Below are 17095 nucleotides of genomic sequence, written 5' to 3'. Positions count from 1 at the left end.
CTGGTGCTCATCAAAGAGGAGGACGTGGGGGACGAGGAGGAGGACGGGGACGCACACCCTGTCCTCGTGAAGCGGGAGCGAGGCGAGGAGGAGGAGGAGGAGGAGGAGTCAGCGAGGAGTGAGTACAGGAATATTAACAGCTCAAAGGCGTCTGCAGCAGGGGTGTCGGACTCGGGTCCTGGGGGGGCGGAGTCTCTTCGGGGGGGGGGGGGGGGCCTCGTTCTTGTGTGTGTTTTTGTTTTTCACCGCTTCATGTTTAAACAGTGTTTAGTGTTTGTTGAGCGTCGTGGAATATGACGGCCGTTAAGAGCCCATGGATTAAAAAAAACAACTAATAAGGATTAGATATTAATACAACTATTAATACAATTAATATCCAATCCTTATTACAATTGTACTAAGAAATAAATAATAATAATAATAATAATAATAATAATAATAATAATAATAATAATAATAATAATAATATGCAAAAGCAAGGTGATGACCTTGCAGGATAAAAACCCCTCTCTCTCTCTCCTCTCTCCCTCTCCCTCTCTCTCTCCCCCTCTCTTTCTCTCCCTCTCTCCCTCTTCCCTCCTCTCTCTCCCCTCTCTCTCCCTCTCCCTCTCTCTCTCCCCCTCTCCCCCTCTCTCCCTCTCCCTCTCTCTCTCCCTCTCCCTCTTCCCTCCTCTCTCTCTCCCTCTCCCTCTTCCCTCCTCTCTCTCTCCCTCTCTCTCTCCCTCTCTCTCTCTCTCCCTCAGATCTATCCTCGCCCTCCCCACCTCCTCCACCCCCGCTCCTCCAGTGGCAGTGCCTGGAACGGCCGGACCCCTTTTCCAAAGACGTGAATGGGAGGCACCGCGAGGACCCGCCTCGCTCCGGACGGGTCCCTGGCCGGGGTGGACTCCCTGTTCCCCTGCCGGCAGTGCCAGCGTTCCTTCAGCTCCTCGTGGGAGCTCACGGGCCACCAGTGCGGAGGCAGCGACGCGGAGAAAGTCCGCTTCGAGTGCCCTGTGTGCGGGGATCGCTTCGAGCGCCCCACGGCCTTCATCATGCACAAGCGCAGCCACGTGGGCCAGTCCCGCTACGTGTGCACCGAGTGCGGACGCACGTGGAAGACCCTCAAGAGGCTGGTGGCTCACCGACGCAGCCACGCCGGGGACAGGCCACACCAGTGCCAGGAGTGTGGACGCGGGTTCAAGAGAGCCAGGGCCCTTCAGAGGCACAGGAAGGGCCACCACGGGACCCGGGAGAGAGCGGAGGAAGAGGAGGAGGAGGAGGAGGGGGGAGAGGGAGGCAGGGTGCGGGAGGGGGTGAGCAGCCCGGCTGCTTCTCCTCACAGCAGCCTAGGTGAGGTATAGATGTTAAAAATAGCTTCAAATCTAAACTAGTACCCCGAAGTCTGGAGGTCGCCTTAAAGTAGCTGACTCCTTCCCCTCCCCCCTCTCCCCTCCCCCCTCTCCCTTCCCCTTCCCTCTCCAGACCAGTCTCTCCAGTGTCTGCAGTGCTTCATGACGTTCCTCTCTCCTCTCTCCTCTCCAGACCAGTCTCTCCAGTGTCTGCAGTGCTTCACGACGTTCCTCTCTCCTCTCTCCTCTCCAGACCAGTCTCTCCAGTGTCTGCAGTGCTTCATGACGTTCCTCTCTCCTCTCTCCTCTCTCCAGACCAGTCTCTCCAGTGTCTGCAGTGCTTCATGACGTTCCTCTCTCCTCTCTCCTCTCCAGACCAGTCTCTCCAGTGTCTGCAGTGCTTCATGACGTTCCTCTCTCCTCTCTCCTCTCCAGACCAGTCTCTCCAGTGTCTGCAGTGCTTCACGACGTTCCTCTCTCCTCTCTCCTCTCCAGACCAGTCTCTCCAGTGTCTGCAGTGCTTCATGACGTTCCTCTCTCCTCTCTCCTCTCCAGACCAGTCTCTCCAGTGTCTGCAGTGCTTCATGACGTTCCTCTCTCCTCTCTCCTCTCCAGACCAGTCTCTCCAGTGTCTGCAGTGCTTCACGACGTTCCTCTCTCCTCTCTCCTCTCCAGACCAGTCTCTCCAGTGTCTGCAGTGCTTCATGACGTTCCTCTCTCCTCTCTCCTCTCCAGACCAGTCTCTCCAGTGTCTGCAGTGCTTCATGACGTTCCTCTCTCCTCTCTCCTCTCCAGACCAGTCTCTCCAGTGTCTGCAGTGCTTCATGACGTTCCTCTCTCCTCTCTCCTCTCTCCAGACCAGTCTCTCCAGTGTCTGCAGTGCTTCATGACGTTCCTCTCTCCTCTCTCCTCTCCAGACCAGTCTCTCCAGTGTCTGCAGTGCTTCATGACGTTCCTCTCTCCTCTCTCCTCTCCAGACCAGTCTCTCCAGTGTCTGCAGTGCTTCATGGCGTTCCTCTCTCCTCTCTCCTCTCCAGACCAGTCTCTCCAGTGTCTGCAGTGCTTCATGACGTTCCTCTCTCCTCTCTCCTCTCCAGACCAGTCTCTCCAGTGTCTGCAGTGCTTCATGACGTTCCTCTCTCCTCTCTCCTCTCCAGACCAGTCTCTCCAGTGTCTGCAGTGCTTCATGACGTTCCTCTCTCCTCTCTCCTCTCCAGACCAGTCTCTCCAGTGTCTGCAGTGCTTCATGACGTTCCTCTCTCCTCTCTCCTCTCCAGACCAGTCTCTCCAGTGTCTGCAGTGCTTCATGACGTTCCTCTCTCCTCTCTCCTCTCCAGACCAGTCTCTCCAGTGTCTGCAGTGCTTCATGACGTTCCTCTCTCCTCTCTCCTCTCCAGACCAGTCTCTCCAGTGTCTGCAGTGCTTCATGACGTTCCGGGACGTGGAGACCACGCAGAGGCACCTGCGCTTCAAGCACCCCCTGGAGTACGAGCGGCGCCTGCAGGGTCGCACCGTGTTTGCCTGCTCCGTGTGCGAGCAGACCCGCCCCTCCTCCCTGCAGCTCAGCGAGCACCAGCGCACACACCGCAGGTGGAGCCTCCTGCCCCCCGCAGAGGGGGGGGGCAGCGAGGGGGAGGAGCAGCAGAGAGAGCGGAGCGAGAGGAGGCAGGAAGAGGAGGGGGGGCTGGAAACACTGAGGGCATCGACAGCCGACGCAGGTGAGGGAGAGGGGGAGAGATCTAGCCCATTGTTTCTGTCTCTGTGTGTCTCAGCCTCGCTCCATGTATATATATTGATTCTGTGTCTCTGTGTGTGTCTCAGCCTCGCTCCATGTATATATATTGATTCTGTGTGTCTGTGTGTCTCAGCCTCGCTCCATGTATATATATTGATTCTGTGTCTCTGTGTGTCTCAGCCTCGCTCCATGTATATATATTGATTGTGTGTGTCTCTGTGTGTCTCAGCCTCGCTCCATGTATATATATTGATTGTGTGTGTCTGTGTGTCTCAGCCTCGCTCCATGTATATATATTGATTCTGTGTGTCTGTGTGTCTCAGCCTCGCTCCATGTATATATATTGATTCTGTGTGTCTGTGTGTCTCAGCCTCGCTCCATGTATATATATTGATTCTGTGTGTCTCTGTGTGTGTCTCAGCCTCGCTCCATGTATATATATTGATTCTGTGTCTCTGTGTGTGTCTCAGCCTCGCTCCATGTATATATATTGATTCTGTGTGTCTCTGTGTGTGTCTCAGCCTCGCTCCATGTATATATATTGATTCTGTGTCTCTGTGTGTCTCAGCCTCGCTCCATGTATATATATTGATTCTGTGTGTCTGTGTGTCTCAGCCTCGCTCCATGTATATATATTGATTCTGTGTCTCTGTGTGTCTCAGCCTCGCTCCATGTATATATATTGATTGTGTGTGTCTGTGTTTCTCAGCCTCGCTCCATGTATATATATTGATTCTGTGTGTCTGTGTGTCTCAGCCCCGCTCCATGTATATATATTGATTCTGTGTGTCTGTGTGTGTCTCAGCCTCGCTCCATGTATATATATTGATTCTGTGTGTCTGTGTGTCTCAGCCTCGCTCCATGTATATATATTGATTCTGTGTCTCTGTGTGTGTCTCAGCCTCGCTCCATGTATATATATTGATTCTGTGTGTGTCTGTGTGTCTCAGCCTCGCTCCATGTATATATATTGATTCTGTGTGTCTCTGTGTTTCTCAGCCTCGCTCCATGTATATATATTGATTCTGTGTCTCTGTGTGTCTCAGCCTCGCTCCATGTATATATATTGATTCTGTGTCTCTGTGTGTCTCAGCCTCGCTCCATGTATATATATTGATTCTGTGTCTCTGTGTGTCTCAGCCTCGCTCCATGTATATATATTGATTCTGTGTCTCTGTGTGTCTCAGCCTCGCTCCATGTATATATATTGATTCTGTGTGTCTGTGTGTCTCAGCCTCGCTCCATGTATATATATTGATTCTGTGTCTCTGTGTGTCTCAGCCTCGCTCCATGTATATATATTGATTCTGTGTGTCTCTGTGTGTGTCTCAGCCTCGCTCCATGTATATATATTGATTCTGTGTCTCTGTGTGTCTCAGCCTCGCTCCAGTGCCTGCACTGTCACATCACGTTCAGTGATCTGCGTATGAAGGAGCGCCACATGAGAAGCCAGCACCCCCCCGGCTCTGCCCAGATCCTGCCGCGCCCCCCCAAGGGCCAGCCACGCCCCTTCTGCTGCACGGTGTGCGGGGAGCGCTTCATCCACGAGGCCACGCTCAGAGAGCACGGCCGCAACAACCACCAGGGGGCGGGCCACACGCAGTGGGAGGAGCTGTGGACCTGAGGGGGCGGGTCAGATGCAGTGGGAGGAGCTGTGGACCTGAGGGGGCGGGTCAGACACAGTGGGAGGAGCTGTGGACCTGAGGGGGCGGCTCAGACGCAGTGGGAGGAGCTGTGGACCTGAGGGGGCGGGTCAGACACAGTGGGGGGAGCTGTGGATCTGAGGGGACGGGCCAGATGCAGTGGGAGGACCTGTGGACCTGAGGGGGCGGGCCAGACGCAGTGGTAGGAGCTGTGGACCTGAGGGGGCGGGCCAGACACAAGGTCATTTCAGTGGCAGACAGGGCCGGGTCAGCTCCTTAAAATGTTACGTATTATTGAAGCACTCTGTAATAATAATAATAATAATAATAATAATAATAATAATAAAGCAAAGTAAACGGTTTTGTGTGTTTCATGTTTATTCCGCCTCCCTTTCCCCCATGGCTTCCTGCACTACAGTGTGAGAGGGGGGGCTCCCAGACTGGGACCGGGGGACCCCTAGGGGGAGCGCAGGACGTTTTCAGGGGAGCTGTAAGCACATACAAAATGTTTTTCTCCCAAGTGACCCTGATGAAGCCACGCTCCCCAGACCGGGGGGGGGGGGGCATTGATTTGAGTGTTCTTTTTGGGGAGTTCTGTATATATATATATATATATCAATCACTCAATCTTTATTTTATATAGCGCCTTTCATAGTGCACCACCATCACAAAGTGCTTTACAAGATAGTGAGGAGCAATGCATGATACAGGAAATACAGTGAGATACAGCCTGGCACTGTCCATTAAACACAGGCATATTACAATGCAAATACATTAACTACAGTGAGATACAGCCTGGCACTGTCCATTAAACACAGGCATATTACAATGCAAATACATTAACTACAGTGAGATACAGCCTGGCACTGTCCATTAAACACAGGCATATTACAATGCAAATACATTAAATACAGGAATATTACATTAAATACAGGCTAGGATGTGAATTCTGGACATCGTGGATGCGTGTGTCACACAGAATCATACGGATAAGATGGAGTTAAAAACCTAAAACAGCAATTTAGACAACAGCTAATAACAGAGATCAGGCTTAAAGAGCACTGAGAGCGAGAGAGAAACGAAGCGAATAAATTAATCATGTCACGATTGGGGCTTTTCTTTCAGTATCCTCCCTCTCCTCTCTCTCTCATTTCTGTTTTTTCTGTGTTCTGTTTTTCATGTCAGAAATGTTAAAATAAATTAAAAATCATCACATGTTTATGCCTGTGCGCATCAGGTGATTTTTAACGGTGAGGTTCGGGGTTGGGGTTCGGTTTTAGGGCTGGGGTTCGGTTTTAGGGCTGGGGTGGGGTTAGGGTCAGGGTGGCTTGATTTAGGAGAGGTGCAGACCTCTGGAAGTGAAAGGGGGGTAGTAAACGGACAATGCCCTGGAATCACCGGCTGCCCTCGGGGCTCTTTCTAGAGGATATTCCTTTACTCTGCCCAAAAACTCCGTGTCGCTCTTGGACTCGTTAACGCGCCGCGCTGCGTGCTTCCACGCAGTCCTTTGTGACGTCCTCAGAGAGCGTCGTGAAGACTCCAGACAGTCGCGCCGCGCTGTTTTGTTACCGTGCAGGTTTGTTTACAATCTGCAAAAAAAAAAAAAAACAACAACCGGTGAGCAGAAAAATAAACATGAACCGTGCGATCAGAAACACAGAGCTAGCGCCGACAGAGCGCTGCAACATGCATGCGAGACTAGCGTGTAGCGAGAGATAGACATGTCCTTATACCAGCCAGCAGTACATACAGAAACAGCAGGGTCAACATCATGCATTTTCTATTTTAAAAGAACATAATGTATATGTGTGCAGCATTATTATTATTATTATTATTATTATTATTATTATTATTATTATTATTATTATCGAGTTGTGACAGTATTGTATGTGTTTTGGTGACGCGCGAGAGATTAATTTTATTAAGAGATGTCTGACCTGGTTAATGCAGATATATTAGTATTATTATTTGTCTGTATCCTGCATACACTCCGTGCTGTCAAATTCAGAGGTTAGTTAATTATTTGAGCACGATTTTGCTGTCAAATTCAGCGTTTAGTTAATTATTTGAGCACGATTTTGCTGTCAAATTCAGCGTTTAGTTAATTATTTGAGCACGATTTTGCTGTCAAATTCAGCGCTAAGTTAATTATTTGAGCACGATTTTGCTGTCAAATCCAGCGTTTAGTTAATTATTTTGGGCAGGATTTTCATAATAGTACATACAGTACTTTAAGTTGTAATGCAAAAGTCAAAACGAATCATTAACGTCGGTTTAGCGCGCTCTCTGTGCGCGGTCCAGTTTGTTTACAGCCACGGCGCACCAGAAATGTAAATAAATAAATAAATAAATAAATAAATAATAATAAAATTAAAAAGCGTAAATATAATGAATCTTTGTCTGATGAAATAGATTTCCGCAGTGGAAGTGAAGGCTTGGTGTTTATGCTCTCGGTCCGTGTGTCTGTCTCTCTGTCTGTCTGGCGGAAGGCGGTCCCCTCATGTCCCGGTATTTCGAGGAGGGCTCGCTGTACCAGCTGTCGCCGGTGCGGGTCAAGCTGGAGTCCCCGGAGACGGACCGCGGCGAGTCGGAGGACGAGATGCGTGTGAAAGACGAGGAAGGGGAGGCGGCGGAGACCGCGTCCGGGAGAGCGGGCGGGGGAAGCGGCGGGTTACCGTTTAACGTGGTGGTCGTGCACCCCAGCGTCGTGGAGACCGGGTACAGTCACCATGACAACAGCAGCAGCGCACAGCCGGGCCCCGCGGAGCAAGGTGAGACCCGGATTCAACACTGTCAGTTTTAATTCTTCTCTCTAACTGTGTTGCTGTGGCAAAGTCTTAATTTCCATCGCACTTGACCTCTGTGTTGGATTGTATTGGCCTCTGTATTGATGCTCTCTCAGTGAAAACCAGACTCCCGTTCCAGAGCTGTGTGTGATCCGCTCCTGGTTTTCACCAGGAGTTTGATAATAAGACACACCTGAGCTTGTTACCTGGACACACTGGGGGCCAGGGGTCTCCTGCCCTGGTCCTGGGGCGGGGGGTCAATTAAGTAACTGAGAGATTGGCTGAAAGGAAACCCAGCAGCCCCGCCAGCTCACCAGGACCAGGTTCGGAGAGCCCAGCTGTGGGCGGATCAAGCTGGTAGTAAAACCTGGAGTGAATGGGCAGAACCCGCTGTGCAGTAGGAGTCTGGCTTCCGTCCTGAAGGACTTCTCTTCTTCTCTCTTCTCCTCCTCTCAGCCCCCAAGAAGCGGCGCATGCGTTTCTCGGAGGTGGAGGGTCATGTGGTCCTGACCCAGGTGGCGGAGCGCTGGGATGAGCTCCACGGGCAGAAGAGCAAGTTTCTGTACCGCGGCGGGAAGAAGCAGATCTGGAATGACATCGCCAGGCTCGTCACGGCCAAGTCCCGCCGCGTGCGGTCCGGGGAGGACGTCCGCAAGAAGTGGACCTCGGAGAAGAAGCTGCTGAAGGAGAAGGGGGCCGGCCTGCTGCGGGCGAGGGCCTGCGGGGCGGGGGGGCCGGGGGGGCAGTTCACTGCCCTGGAGCAGCGGCTCTGGAGTCTGATGTGCAGCACCTTCGGAGGGGGGGCCGACCGGGCAGAGGCCTGCATGGTGGGGGGGCTGGACGTGCCCGAGATCGGCTTCGGTAAGAGTCTGGTGTAACACGCACACACGCCTCGCACACGCATGCACACGCCTCGCACACACACACACACACTCACACTGACTGACACACACACACAGGTCATACACACACGCACACACACACACTCTCTCTCTCACACACACACGCACACTGCTTGTCATGCTTCACTGGTTTCTTTCCAGTCTCTACCTTCTCACTGATCATCGTCTGAACCCCTGTTCCCTCTCTCCCCCCCCCCTCTAGAGGAGACATCGCCGACACGGACTCTGCCAGACCCCCCCCAGCGCGAGGTGGAGGAGGGTGGAGGGGAGGAAGTGTCCTCCCTGACCGACAGTGACGACCTCCCCCTTCGAACCCCCCTCCCTGGCGCGGGCACTGGGACCAGCAGAGCACCATGGAGACCCGCCCCCCCCCCCGCCGGCTCCGCACCCCCCCCCCGGCCCCCTCCTCCATCGCCCAGGCCGCCGCGGGGACCCCCCGGAGGCTGGGCCGCCCCCCGCTGCCCACGCTGGAGCCGCTGGTCCGGAAGGTGCTGGAGAGGCAGGAGGAGATCCTGGGAGCCAACCGGACTCACACCCAGCTGCTGGGCAGCGTGGACCGTTCCCTGCAGGCCATCGCCCACAGCATGGCCTCGCTGGCATCCACGCACAGCAGCTACGTGAACTTCATGATGGCGAGGAGCCACGGACAGAACCAGAACCACAGCCAGCAGCAGGGACAGTCCAGCCAGCACGGGTTCCCTGGGGTCAGCGTCAACGTGAATGTGAGCGGGGGGGCTGGGAGAGGCCCCCCCCAGACACAGGGGGCTGTCCTGCACAGGGGGGGGCTGTTTAGCAGTAAAGACTCTGGACTACCTGATCTGTAATTATTATTATTATTATTATTATTATTATTATTATTATTGAGGAGCTGTCGTTAACAGGCCGTGCAGTTTGTGTTTTGCGCCTTCAGAACGAGAAGCTAGTGTCAGTGTGAGGGCATTGTGGGGCAAAGAGAGAGAGAGAGAGGGGGGAGAGAGAGAGAGAGAGAGAGGGGGGGAGAGAGAGGGGGGAGAGAGAGGGGGGGAGAGAGAGAGAGAGGGGGGGGGAGAGAGAGAGACAGAGAGAGAGAGAGGGAGGGGGAAGGGGGGAGAGGAGAGAAGGAGAGAGGGGGAGAGAGAGGTAGAGAGAGATGTTAAAAATGACTCTGCTCAAATGAAATGTAAATAAAGTTTATTGTACAAAAAAGAAGAAATAGCACGATAAAAAAAAGAAAACGTTTTTATAACTCAACAGGGACAATAAAAACAAGACCGCTGGTCGCTCATTTTTAATAAAACACTGTCATTGTATTTATTTTTGAAGCAGTTTGTGTGACGTCACTGCGGAGTTCGAGAAGTAAGTTACCTCCCCCCCCCAAAATAAATGAACACCCATGCCTTGTGAAATAACAGAGCGATGCGGTGCAGGAAGCTCGGCGCGGGTGCAGGGGATGGGATCCGCGCTGTGTGTAACCGGGAGCGCACGCCTGTGTCGACTCCTGATGCGCGCACAGGAAGCGGGGGGGGGGGGCACTGTACGGGAAAACAAAGCCTCTAATCATATTTTAATAAAATGTGTTTATATATACAGAGAGTTTTTTTCTCCAGCCACTGATACAGAATATTATATATATATATATACACACAGTAACAACACGCCTACAGATTGTGAACTTTATTAATATTACATATATATATATTTAAGGCTTGAAAGGGGGAAAACACACACACACACACACTCACACACGACACAACCCCCAGCAATGCACCATCGCTGCGTGGCGGTTAATCTGGGGTAGTTTGACCTCCACCGATCTCATCAGCACCCTCACATTTGATTTTATTTTTCATTCAGTAATAACCGGATCCGTGCTGCCGCAGCCCTATCCTGTGCGCCCCGTGAGAGGCTCCATTCACGCAAGCTCCGCGCCGTTTCAATGTTTATTATTGATATTGTACACTGTCCGGGCAGTCAGGGGGGGCTTGCAAACTGCCTCTCAAGTTTTCTCTTGCAATAGCTTTATTATATTCACTGCAGCTGCAGGCGCTTAAACACGCCCCCCCCTCTGACGTCACCCGTCAGCCCCCCCCGGTCGTGCATGGTGACGTCACCCACAGGCGCCCGGGCCCGGGGTCGGAGAGAGACTCGGGTGTTTTTTCCGCACATTGTCCTCACCCTGTATCGAGCTGTAATAATATATGTTTTGTACCCTTTTTAAACACACACGCACACGACGCTCCTCCCTTCAAACTGAACGCGCACGTCTCTGAAGTGCAGAGCCGAGCAGCCCGCTTTGCTGGAAGGGGTCCGGGGGTAAAGTAAGCGTCCTGTGCGGTCATTCTCCGTGGGATTTTTTTGTGCTAAATGATGATGTATTGAATCGATTCTATCATGCTGATTACAGGAACACTGCGGGGCTCAGTGTTATTTATTATTATTATAACGTGCATTGCTTGAGAAAGTGTAAATAGTGACGTCTCAGCGTGCGAGCCTGTGATATATATATATATATATATATGTGTGTGTGTGTGTAAGCCCTTGTGTAATGTGTGTGTGTGTGTGTGTGTGTGTGTGTGTTTCTGTGTTTCTGATCTCAGTGTCCTATCTTCTCGCTCCAGTCTCTCCGTGGTGCTGTGTGTGTGTGTGTGTGTGTGTGTGTGTTTCTGATCTCAGTGTCCTATCTTCTCGCTCCAGTCTCTCCGCGGTGCTGTGTGTGTGTGTGTGTGTGTGTGTGTGTGTGTGTGTGTGTGTGTGTGTGTGTGTCTCTCTGTGTGTGTGTGTGTGTGTGTGTGTGTGTGTGTGTGTTTCTGATCTCAGTGTCCTATCTTCTCGCTCCAGTCTCTCCGCGGTGCTGTGTGTGTGTGTGTGTGTGTGTGTGTGTGTGTGTGTGTGTGTGTGTGTGTGTGTGTTTCTGTGTTTCTGATCTCAGTGTCCTATCTTCTCGCTCCAGTCTCTCCGTGGTGCTGTGTGTGTGTGTGTGTGTGTTTCTGTGTTTCTGATCTCAGTGTCCTATCTTCTCGCTCCAGTCTCTCCGCGGTGCTGTGTGTGTGTGTGTGTGTGTGTGTGTGTGTTTCTGTGTTTCTGATCTCAGTGTCCTATCTTCTCGCTCCAGTCTCTCCGCGGTGCTGTGTGTGTGTGTGTGTGTGTGTGTGTGTGTGTGCATGTGTTTCTGATCTCAGTGTCCTATCTTCTCGCTCCAGTCTCTCCGCGGTGCTGTGTGTGTGTGTGTGTGTGTGTGTGTAAGCCCTTGTGTAATGTTGTGTGTGTGTGTGTGTGTGTGTTTCTGTGTTTCTGATCTCAGTGTCCTATCTTCTCGCTCCAGTCTCTCCGTGGTGCTGTGTGTGTGTGTGTGTGTGTTTCTGTGTTTCTGATCTCAGTGTCCTATCTTCTCGCTCCAGTCTCTCCGTGGTGCTGTGTGTGTGTGTGTGTGTTTCTGTGTTTCTGATCTCAGTGTCCTATCTTCTCGCTCCAGTCTCTCCGCGGTGCTGTGTGTGTGTGTGTGTGTGTTTCTGTGTTTCTGATCTCAGTGTCCTATCTTCTCGCTCCAGTCTCTCCGCGGTGGTGTGTGTGTGTGTGTGTGTGTGTGTGTGTTTCTGTGTTTCTGATCTCAGTGTCCTATCTTCTCGCTCCAGTCTCTCCGTGGTGCTGTGTGTGTGTGTGTGTGTGTTTCTGTGTTTCTGATCTCAGTGTCCTATCTTCTCGCTCCAGTCTCTCCGCGGTGCTGTGTGTGTGTGTGTGTGTGTGTGTGTGTGTGTGTTTCTGTGTTTCTGATCTCAGTGTCCTATCTTCTCGCTCCAGTCTCTCCGTGGTGCTGTGTGTGTGTGTGTGTGTGTTTCTGTGTTTCTGATCTCAGTGTCCTATCTTCTCGCTCCAGTCTCTCCGCGGTGCTGTGTGTGTGTGTGTGTGTGTGTGTGTGTGTCTCTGTGTTTCTGATCTCAGTGTCCGATCTTCTCGCTCCAGTCTCTCCGCGGTGGTGTGTGTGTGTGTGTGTGTGTGTGTGTGTGTGTGTGTGTGTATTTCTGATCCCTGTTTCCTTGCTTCTCGCTCCAGTCTCTCCGCGGTGCTGTGTGTGTGTGTGTGTGTGTGTGTGTGTGTTTCTGTGTTTCTGATCTCAGTGTCCTATCTTCTCGCTCCAGTCTCTCCGCGGTGCTGTGTGTGTGTGTGTGTGTGTGTGTGTGTGTGTCTGTGTGTGTGTGTCTCTGTGTTTCTGATCTCAGTGTCCGATCTTCTCGCTCCAGTCTCTCCGCGGTGCTGTGTGTGTGTGTGTGTGTGTGTCTCTGTGTTTCTGATCTCAGTGTCCGATCTTCTCGCTCCAGTCTCTCCGCGGTGGTGTGTGTGTGTGTGTGTGTGTGTGTGTGTGTGTGTGTGTGTTTCTGTGTTTCTGATCTCAGTGTCCTATCTTCTCGCTCCAGTCTCTCCGTGGTGCTGTGTGTGTGTGTGTGTGTGTTTCTGTGTTTCTGATCTCAGTGTCCTATCTTCTCGCTCCAGTCTCTCCACGGTGCCTCCATGTCGGACTACACAATTGACCTGCAGCTCACCGAGCTCGGCTTCCCCCTGCCCCCCCCGGCATCGCAGGAGCAGCCCGCCCTGCCAGGTCAGTACCATTCCCGTCCGGGCTTCTCGCTTTCACCCGTCTCTGTCCAGCCTGGACCCGGAGTCCGGCCGGCTGTTTGCACCGGAGACGCTGCAGGTCATTATGAAAGCAGGGAGCTTCAGCTGGGCCGTTACTGCACAGTGTTTCTCGTGACTCGCTGAGGAGTGACAGACCTGCCTGGACTGGGATACAGAGCTGTGTGGTGGTGTGCATTTCTCTGGACTGTGTTTTACACGTGTGTGTGTGTGTGAGAGAGAGAGAGGATAGATGTGTGTATATCTATCTATCTCTATATATAATCTCTTTCTATGTTTGGGGATGAATAGGAAACCCCTTTGCTCAGAATCGCCAGCTCTCTCATGTTAGGCTGCGGTTTGTAACCTAGCTTCAGGGAGCCTGTCTTTTATACTATTATTATTATTATTATTATTATTATTATTATTATTATTATTATTATTATTATTTATTTCTTAGCAGACGCCCTTATCCAGGACAGTTGTTACAAGATATCGCATTATTTCTTACATACAATTACATTATTTTTTTTTTACATACAATTCCCCATTTATACAGTTGGGTTTTTACTGGAGCAATCTAGGTAAAGTACCTTGCTCAAGGGTACAGCAGCAGTGTCCCCCCCACCTGGGATTGAACCCACGACCCTCTGGTCAAGAGTCCCGAGCCCTGACCGCTACCCCACACCGCTGCCGTGCTGAGAAACGCTGGCGCTATTTCACAGGGAAGGCGCAGCAGCCCCTCGTTATTGCATGCAAACACACGCATCTAAAACGTCCCGTCCTCTCCCTCTCTCTCCCTCTCTCTCTCCCTCTCCCTCTCCCTCTCTCTCTCTCTCTCTCTCTCTCTCTCTCTCTCTCTCTCTCTCTCTCTCTCTCTCTCTCTCTCTCTCTCTCTCTCTCTCTCTCTCTCTCTCTCTCTCCTCTCTCTCTCTCTCTCTCTCTCTCTCTGCTCCAGCCCCGGAGATGCCCGGAGCCCACCGCTGCTCCGACTGCGTCCTCTCCTTCGGCACGGCGTTCCAGCTCACGGAGCACCGGCGGCTGCACACCGGGGAGCGACCCTACAAGTGCGTTCAGTGCGGCAAGATGTTCTGCCACCTGGCCAACTACCAGCAGCACCTGGAGCGCCACGCGGGGGACCCCGTGCACAAGTGCCCCTCCTGCCAGCGGGTCTTCAGCACCGAGCTGATGCTGGAGAAGCACCTGTGCTCCCAGGGGGTGCAGCCCCCCCCCCGGGGAGTTCGAGTGCGGGGAGTGCGGCCAGGCCTTCTGGAGGAGGCAGGAGCTGAAGAGGCACGAGGACCGGCACCGAAGGGAGAGGCGCTACAAGTGCTCCGAGTGCGGGAAGGGCTTCCGCAAACACGCCTCCATGCGTGCCCACCTGGAGATCCACGCCCGCGCTGCCCTGTTCCGCTGCCGGGACTGCCCCGAGTGCTTCGAGACGGACAGCCAGCTCCTCAAGCACAGCTTCCAGCACCTGGGGGTGAAGCCCTTCACCTGCCTGGCCTGCAAGCGCTTCTTCAAGTGGGCCGGCAGCTTCAAGAAACACAGGTGTGTGGAGCCTTCAAGAGGGCAGGGCCCTAATACTAATGCTAATAATGATAATCATCATCATAATAATCCTAATAATCAATAATAATAATAATTGATTTGGCAGACGCCTTTATCCCAGGCGACTCACACAGGTGTCACAGGGCAGCGCAGGGTTACAATGCGAGATTAATATTTAAACTCAGTGTAGTTTACAGTCAGTGCAGATAATAATACTACTAGAATACAACATGAACTAGGATGCAACAAGTTAGGATCACAGCAAGTTATATCTACAGTGACAGATTAGCAGTGCAATAGTGTGAGGATAGCGCATCAGCTGAGGATCCAGTAACGTTTATTAACAGGATCACCGGCCCCTCCCTTTAAAGGAGCGCTGACCATCTTTAAAATCCATTCTCTCACCTCTTATTAGCTTTATTAACATGATCACCGGCGCCTCCCTTTAAAGGAGCGCTGACCATCTTTAAAATCCATTCTCTCACCTCTTATTAGCTTTATTAACATGATCACCGGCCCCTCCCTTTAAAGGAGCGCTGACCATCTTTAAAATCCATTCTCTCACCTCTTAGTAGCTTTATTAACATGATCTCTGGACCCTCCCTTTAAAGGAGCGCTGACCATCTTTAAAATCCATTCTCTCACCTCTTATTAGCTTTATTAACAGGATCACCGGCGCCTCCCTTTAAAGGAGCGCTGACCATCTTTAAAATCCATTCTCTCACCTCTTATTAGCTTTATTAACATGATCACTGGCCCCTCCCTTTAAAAGAGCGCTGACCATCTTTAAAACCCATTCTCTCACCTCTTATTAGCTTACAGGTGTCGCAGGGCAGCGCAGGGTTACAATGCAAGCTTCATATTTAGACACAGTGCAGCTTACAGCAAGTGCAGATAATACTACTAGAATCGAATATGAACGAGGAAGCATCCAGTTAGGGTTAGAGCGAGTTCTGTCTGCCGTGACGGCTTAGCAGCGCAGCAGCCCCTTCTTCATCCAAACTGTTTCTCTCCTAACAGGTGCGACCCTAAGAAGGTGCACTGCGCCACCTGCCTCCAGTATTTCGGCAGCTTCCGGCTGTACCACCGGCACAAGGAGGAGACGGGCTGTCCCGGGACGCCGGTGCCCACGATGACCCCCCTGTGCGCTGACTGCGGGGAGACCTTCCCTCCAGAGAGGCTCTCCGGGGGGCACCGGCCCTGCCACAGCCTGGGCCAGCTCCTGTACACCTGCGTGGAGTGCGGCAAGACCTTCCGCTTCCCCTCCTTGCTGCTGGCTCACATGCGCAGCCACGCGCCCGCGCAGAGTCTGCAGTGCCAGGGCTGCAGCAGGGAGTTCACGCGCCAGGGCAGCTTCAGCAGACACGTCAAATACAGCTGCCCGCTGACCAGGACCAGGGAGGGGGCAGGAGAGGAGGAGGGAGAGAGAGTGCGAGGGGGGGAGGGAGAGGAGGAGGGAGAGAGAGTGGGAGAGGAGGAGGAGGAGGAGGAGGAGGAGGAGGAGGAGGAGGGAGTGCGAGGTGGGGAGGAGGGAGAGAGAGAGGGAGAGGGAGAGGAGGGGGTGCGAGGGGGGGAGGAGGGAGAGGGCGTGTGTGAGGAGGAGGAGGGAGGAGAGGAGGGAGAGAGTGCGAGGGGGGAGGAGGGAAGGGGAGAGGCGGAGGGAGTGGGGGAGGGGTACAAGAGGATTAAGGTTGAGATCAAAGAGGAGAAGGTGGAAGATGATGAAGACGAGGAGGAGGAGCACGAGTGTTTGAATTGCGGAGAGCTGCTCCAGCAGTCGGAGCTCCACGGACACTACATGCGCCACGCCGAGGAGGGACTGCTGATGGAGGAGGAGGAGGAGGAGGAGGAAGAGTTTAAATGACCAGTCCGCTAATGTACCCTGATCCCTTGCGATGTTGGGGTAACCAGGGACAGGAAGCCCTGTCAGACTCCCGTTGCGTAGCAGTTTAATCCACTCCGCCTCGCCTTGAGAGGCTGATCGAGCTGCCAGTAAAACCTGGAGTGGGTGACACTGCTGTGCAACAGGAGTCTGATTTCCAATACCTGCAATAATAATAATAATAATAATAATAATAATGATGCTGGTTTTCATCACAGGGGTGGAAGTAAGATCCCGTTGTGAAGCGGTTTCGATCCAGTGCTGTTTAATAAATGAGGCTTGAATTTTTTTAAAAGAAAACTGATGCTGGAAAAATACGTCTTTAAAATGAGACGGGATTTATTACACACAGGGTGCTGAAAAAATACACGTGTAGCAGCTGGATATCTTTATTAGAGGAGGAATCTCAGAGAGTGAGGAAGCCTGGGCTGGAACAAGACCGTCACACTACAGGGAGACTCCTGACACAGCTGCAGCTCTGCCCAAAGGTTTGGACTCACCCTCTCTCTGCGATTAACCTCATGTTGCTTCACAAAGTCGAATGAAAACCTGCTGGAATAACGTCACGTGAACGGACTGAATCGCACTCCGAAGCGTTGTAAATTTCTGTGTACTTCACACACAAGAAAACGACAAACTGAACAATGTGACGTTTCTAAAATGTAACGTGAAATGTTA

At 52.2% G+C, this 17095-nt stretch overlaps 2 protein-coding genes across 2 annotated transcripts; both read left to right on the top strand.

The window, feature by feature from the left end:
* Positions 1-6207: 6207 nt before the first annotated feature.
* On the top strand, positions 6208-9375 carry LOC117434089 (myb-related transcription factor, partner of profilin). The gene is made up of 4 exons (XM_034056656.3): positions 6208-6285; positions 7199-7480; positions 7952-8356; positions 8600-9375. The coding sequence occupies exons 2-4, from the start codon at positions 7210-7212 to the stop codon at positions 9016-9018; spliced, it is 1095 nt and encodes a 364-aa protein (XP_033912547.3). The 5' UTR covers positions 6208-6285; positions 7199-7209; the 3' UTR covers positions 9019-9375.
* Positions 9376-10468: 1093 nt separating this feature from the next.
* Positions 10469-16399, top strand: LOC117971146 (zinc finger protein 501-like). The gene is made up of 5 exons (XM_059020009.1): positions 10469-10694; positions 12865-12970; positions 13943-14537; positions 15556-15964; positions 16232-16399. Exons 2-5 carry the CDS (start codon positions 12883-12885, stop codon positions 16397-16399), a joined length of 1260 nt encoding a protein of 419 aa, XP_058875992.1. The 5' UTR covers positions 10469-10694; positions 12865-12882.
* Positions 16400-17095: the final 696 nt, after the last annotated feature.

This window comes from Acipenser ruthenus, unplaced genomic scaffold, assembly GCF_902713425.1.
Source record: "Acipenser ruthenus unplaced genomic scaffold, fAciRut3.2 maternal haplotype, whole genome shotgun sequence".
Taxonomy (NCBI): Eukaryota; Metazoa; Chordata; class Actinopteri; order Acipenseriformes; family Acipenseridae; genus Acipenser; species Acipenser ruthenus.
This window is presented reverse-complemented; position numbering and strand designations above follow the sequence as displayed.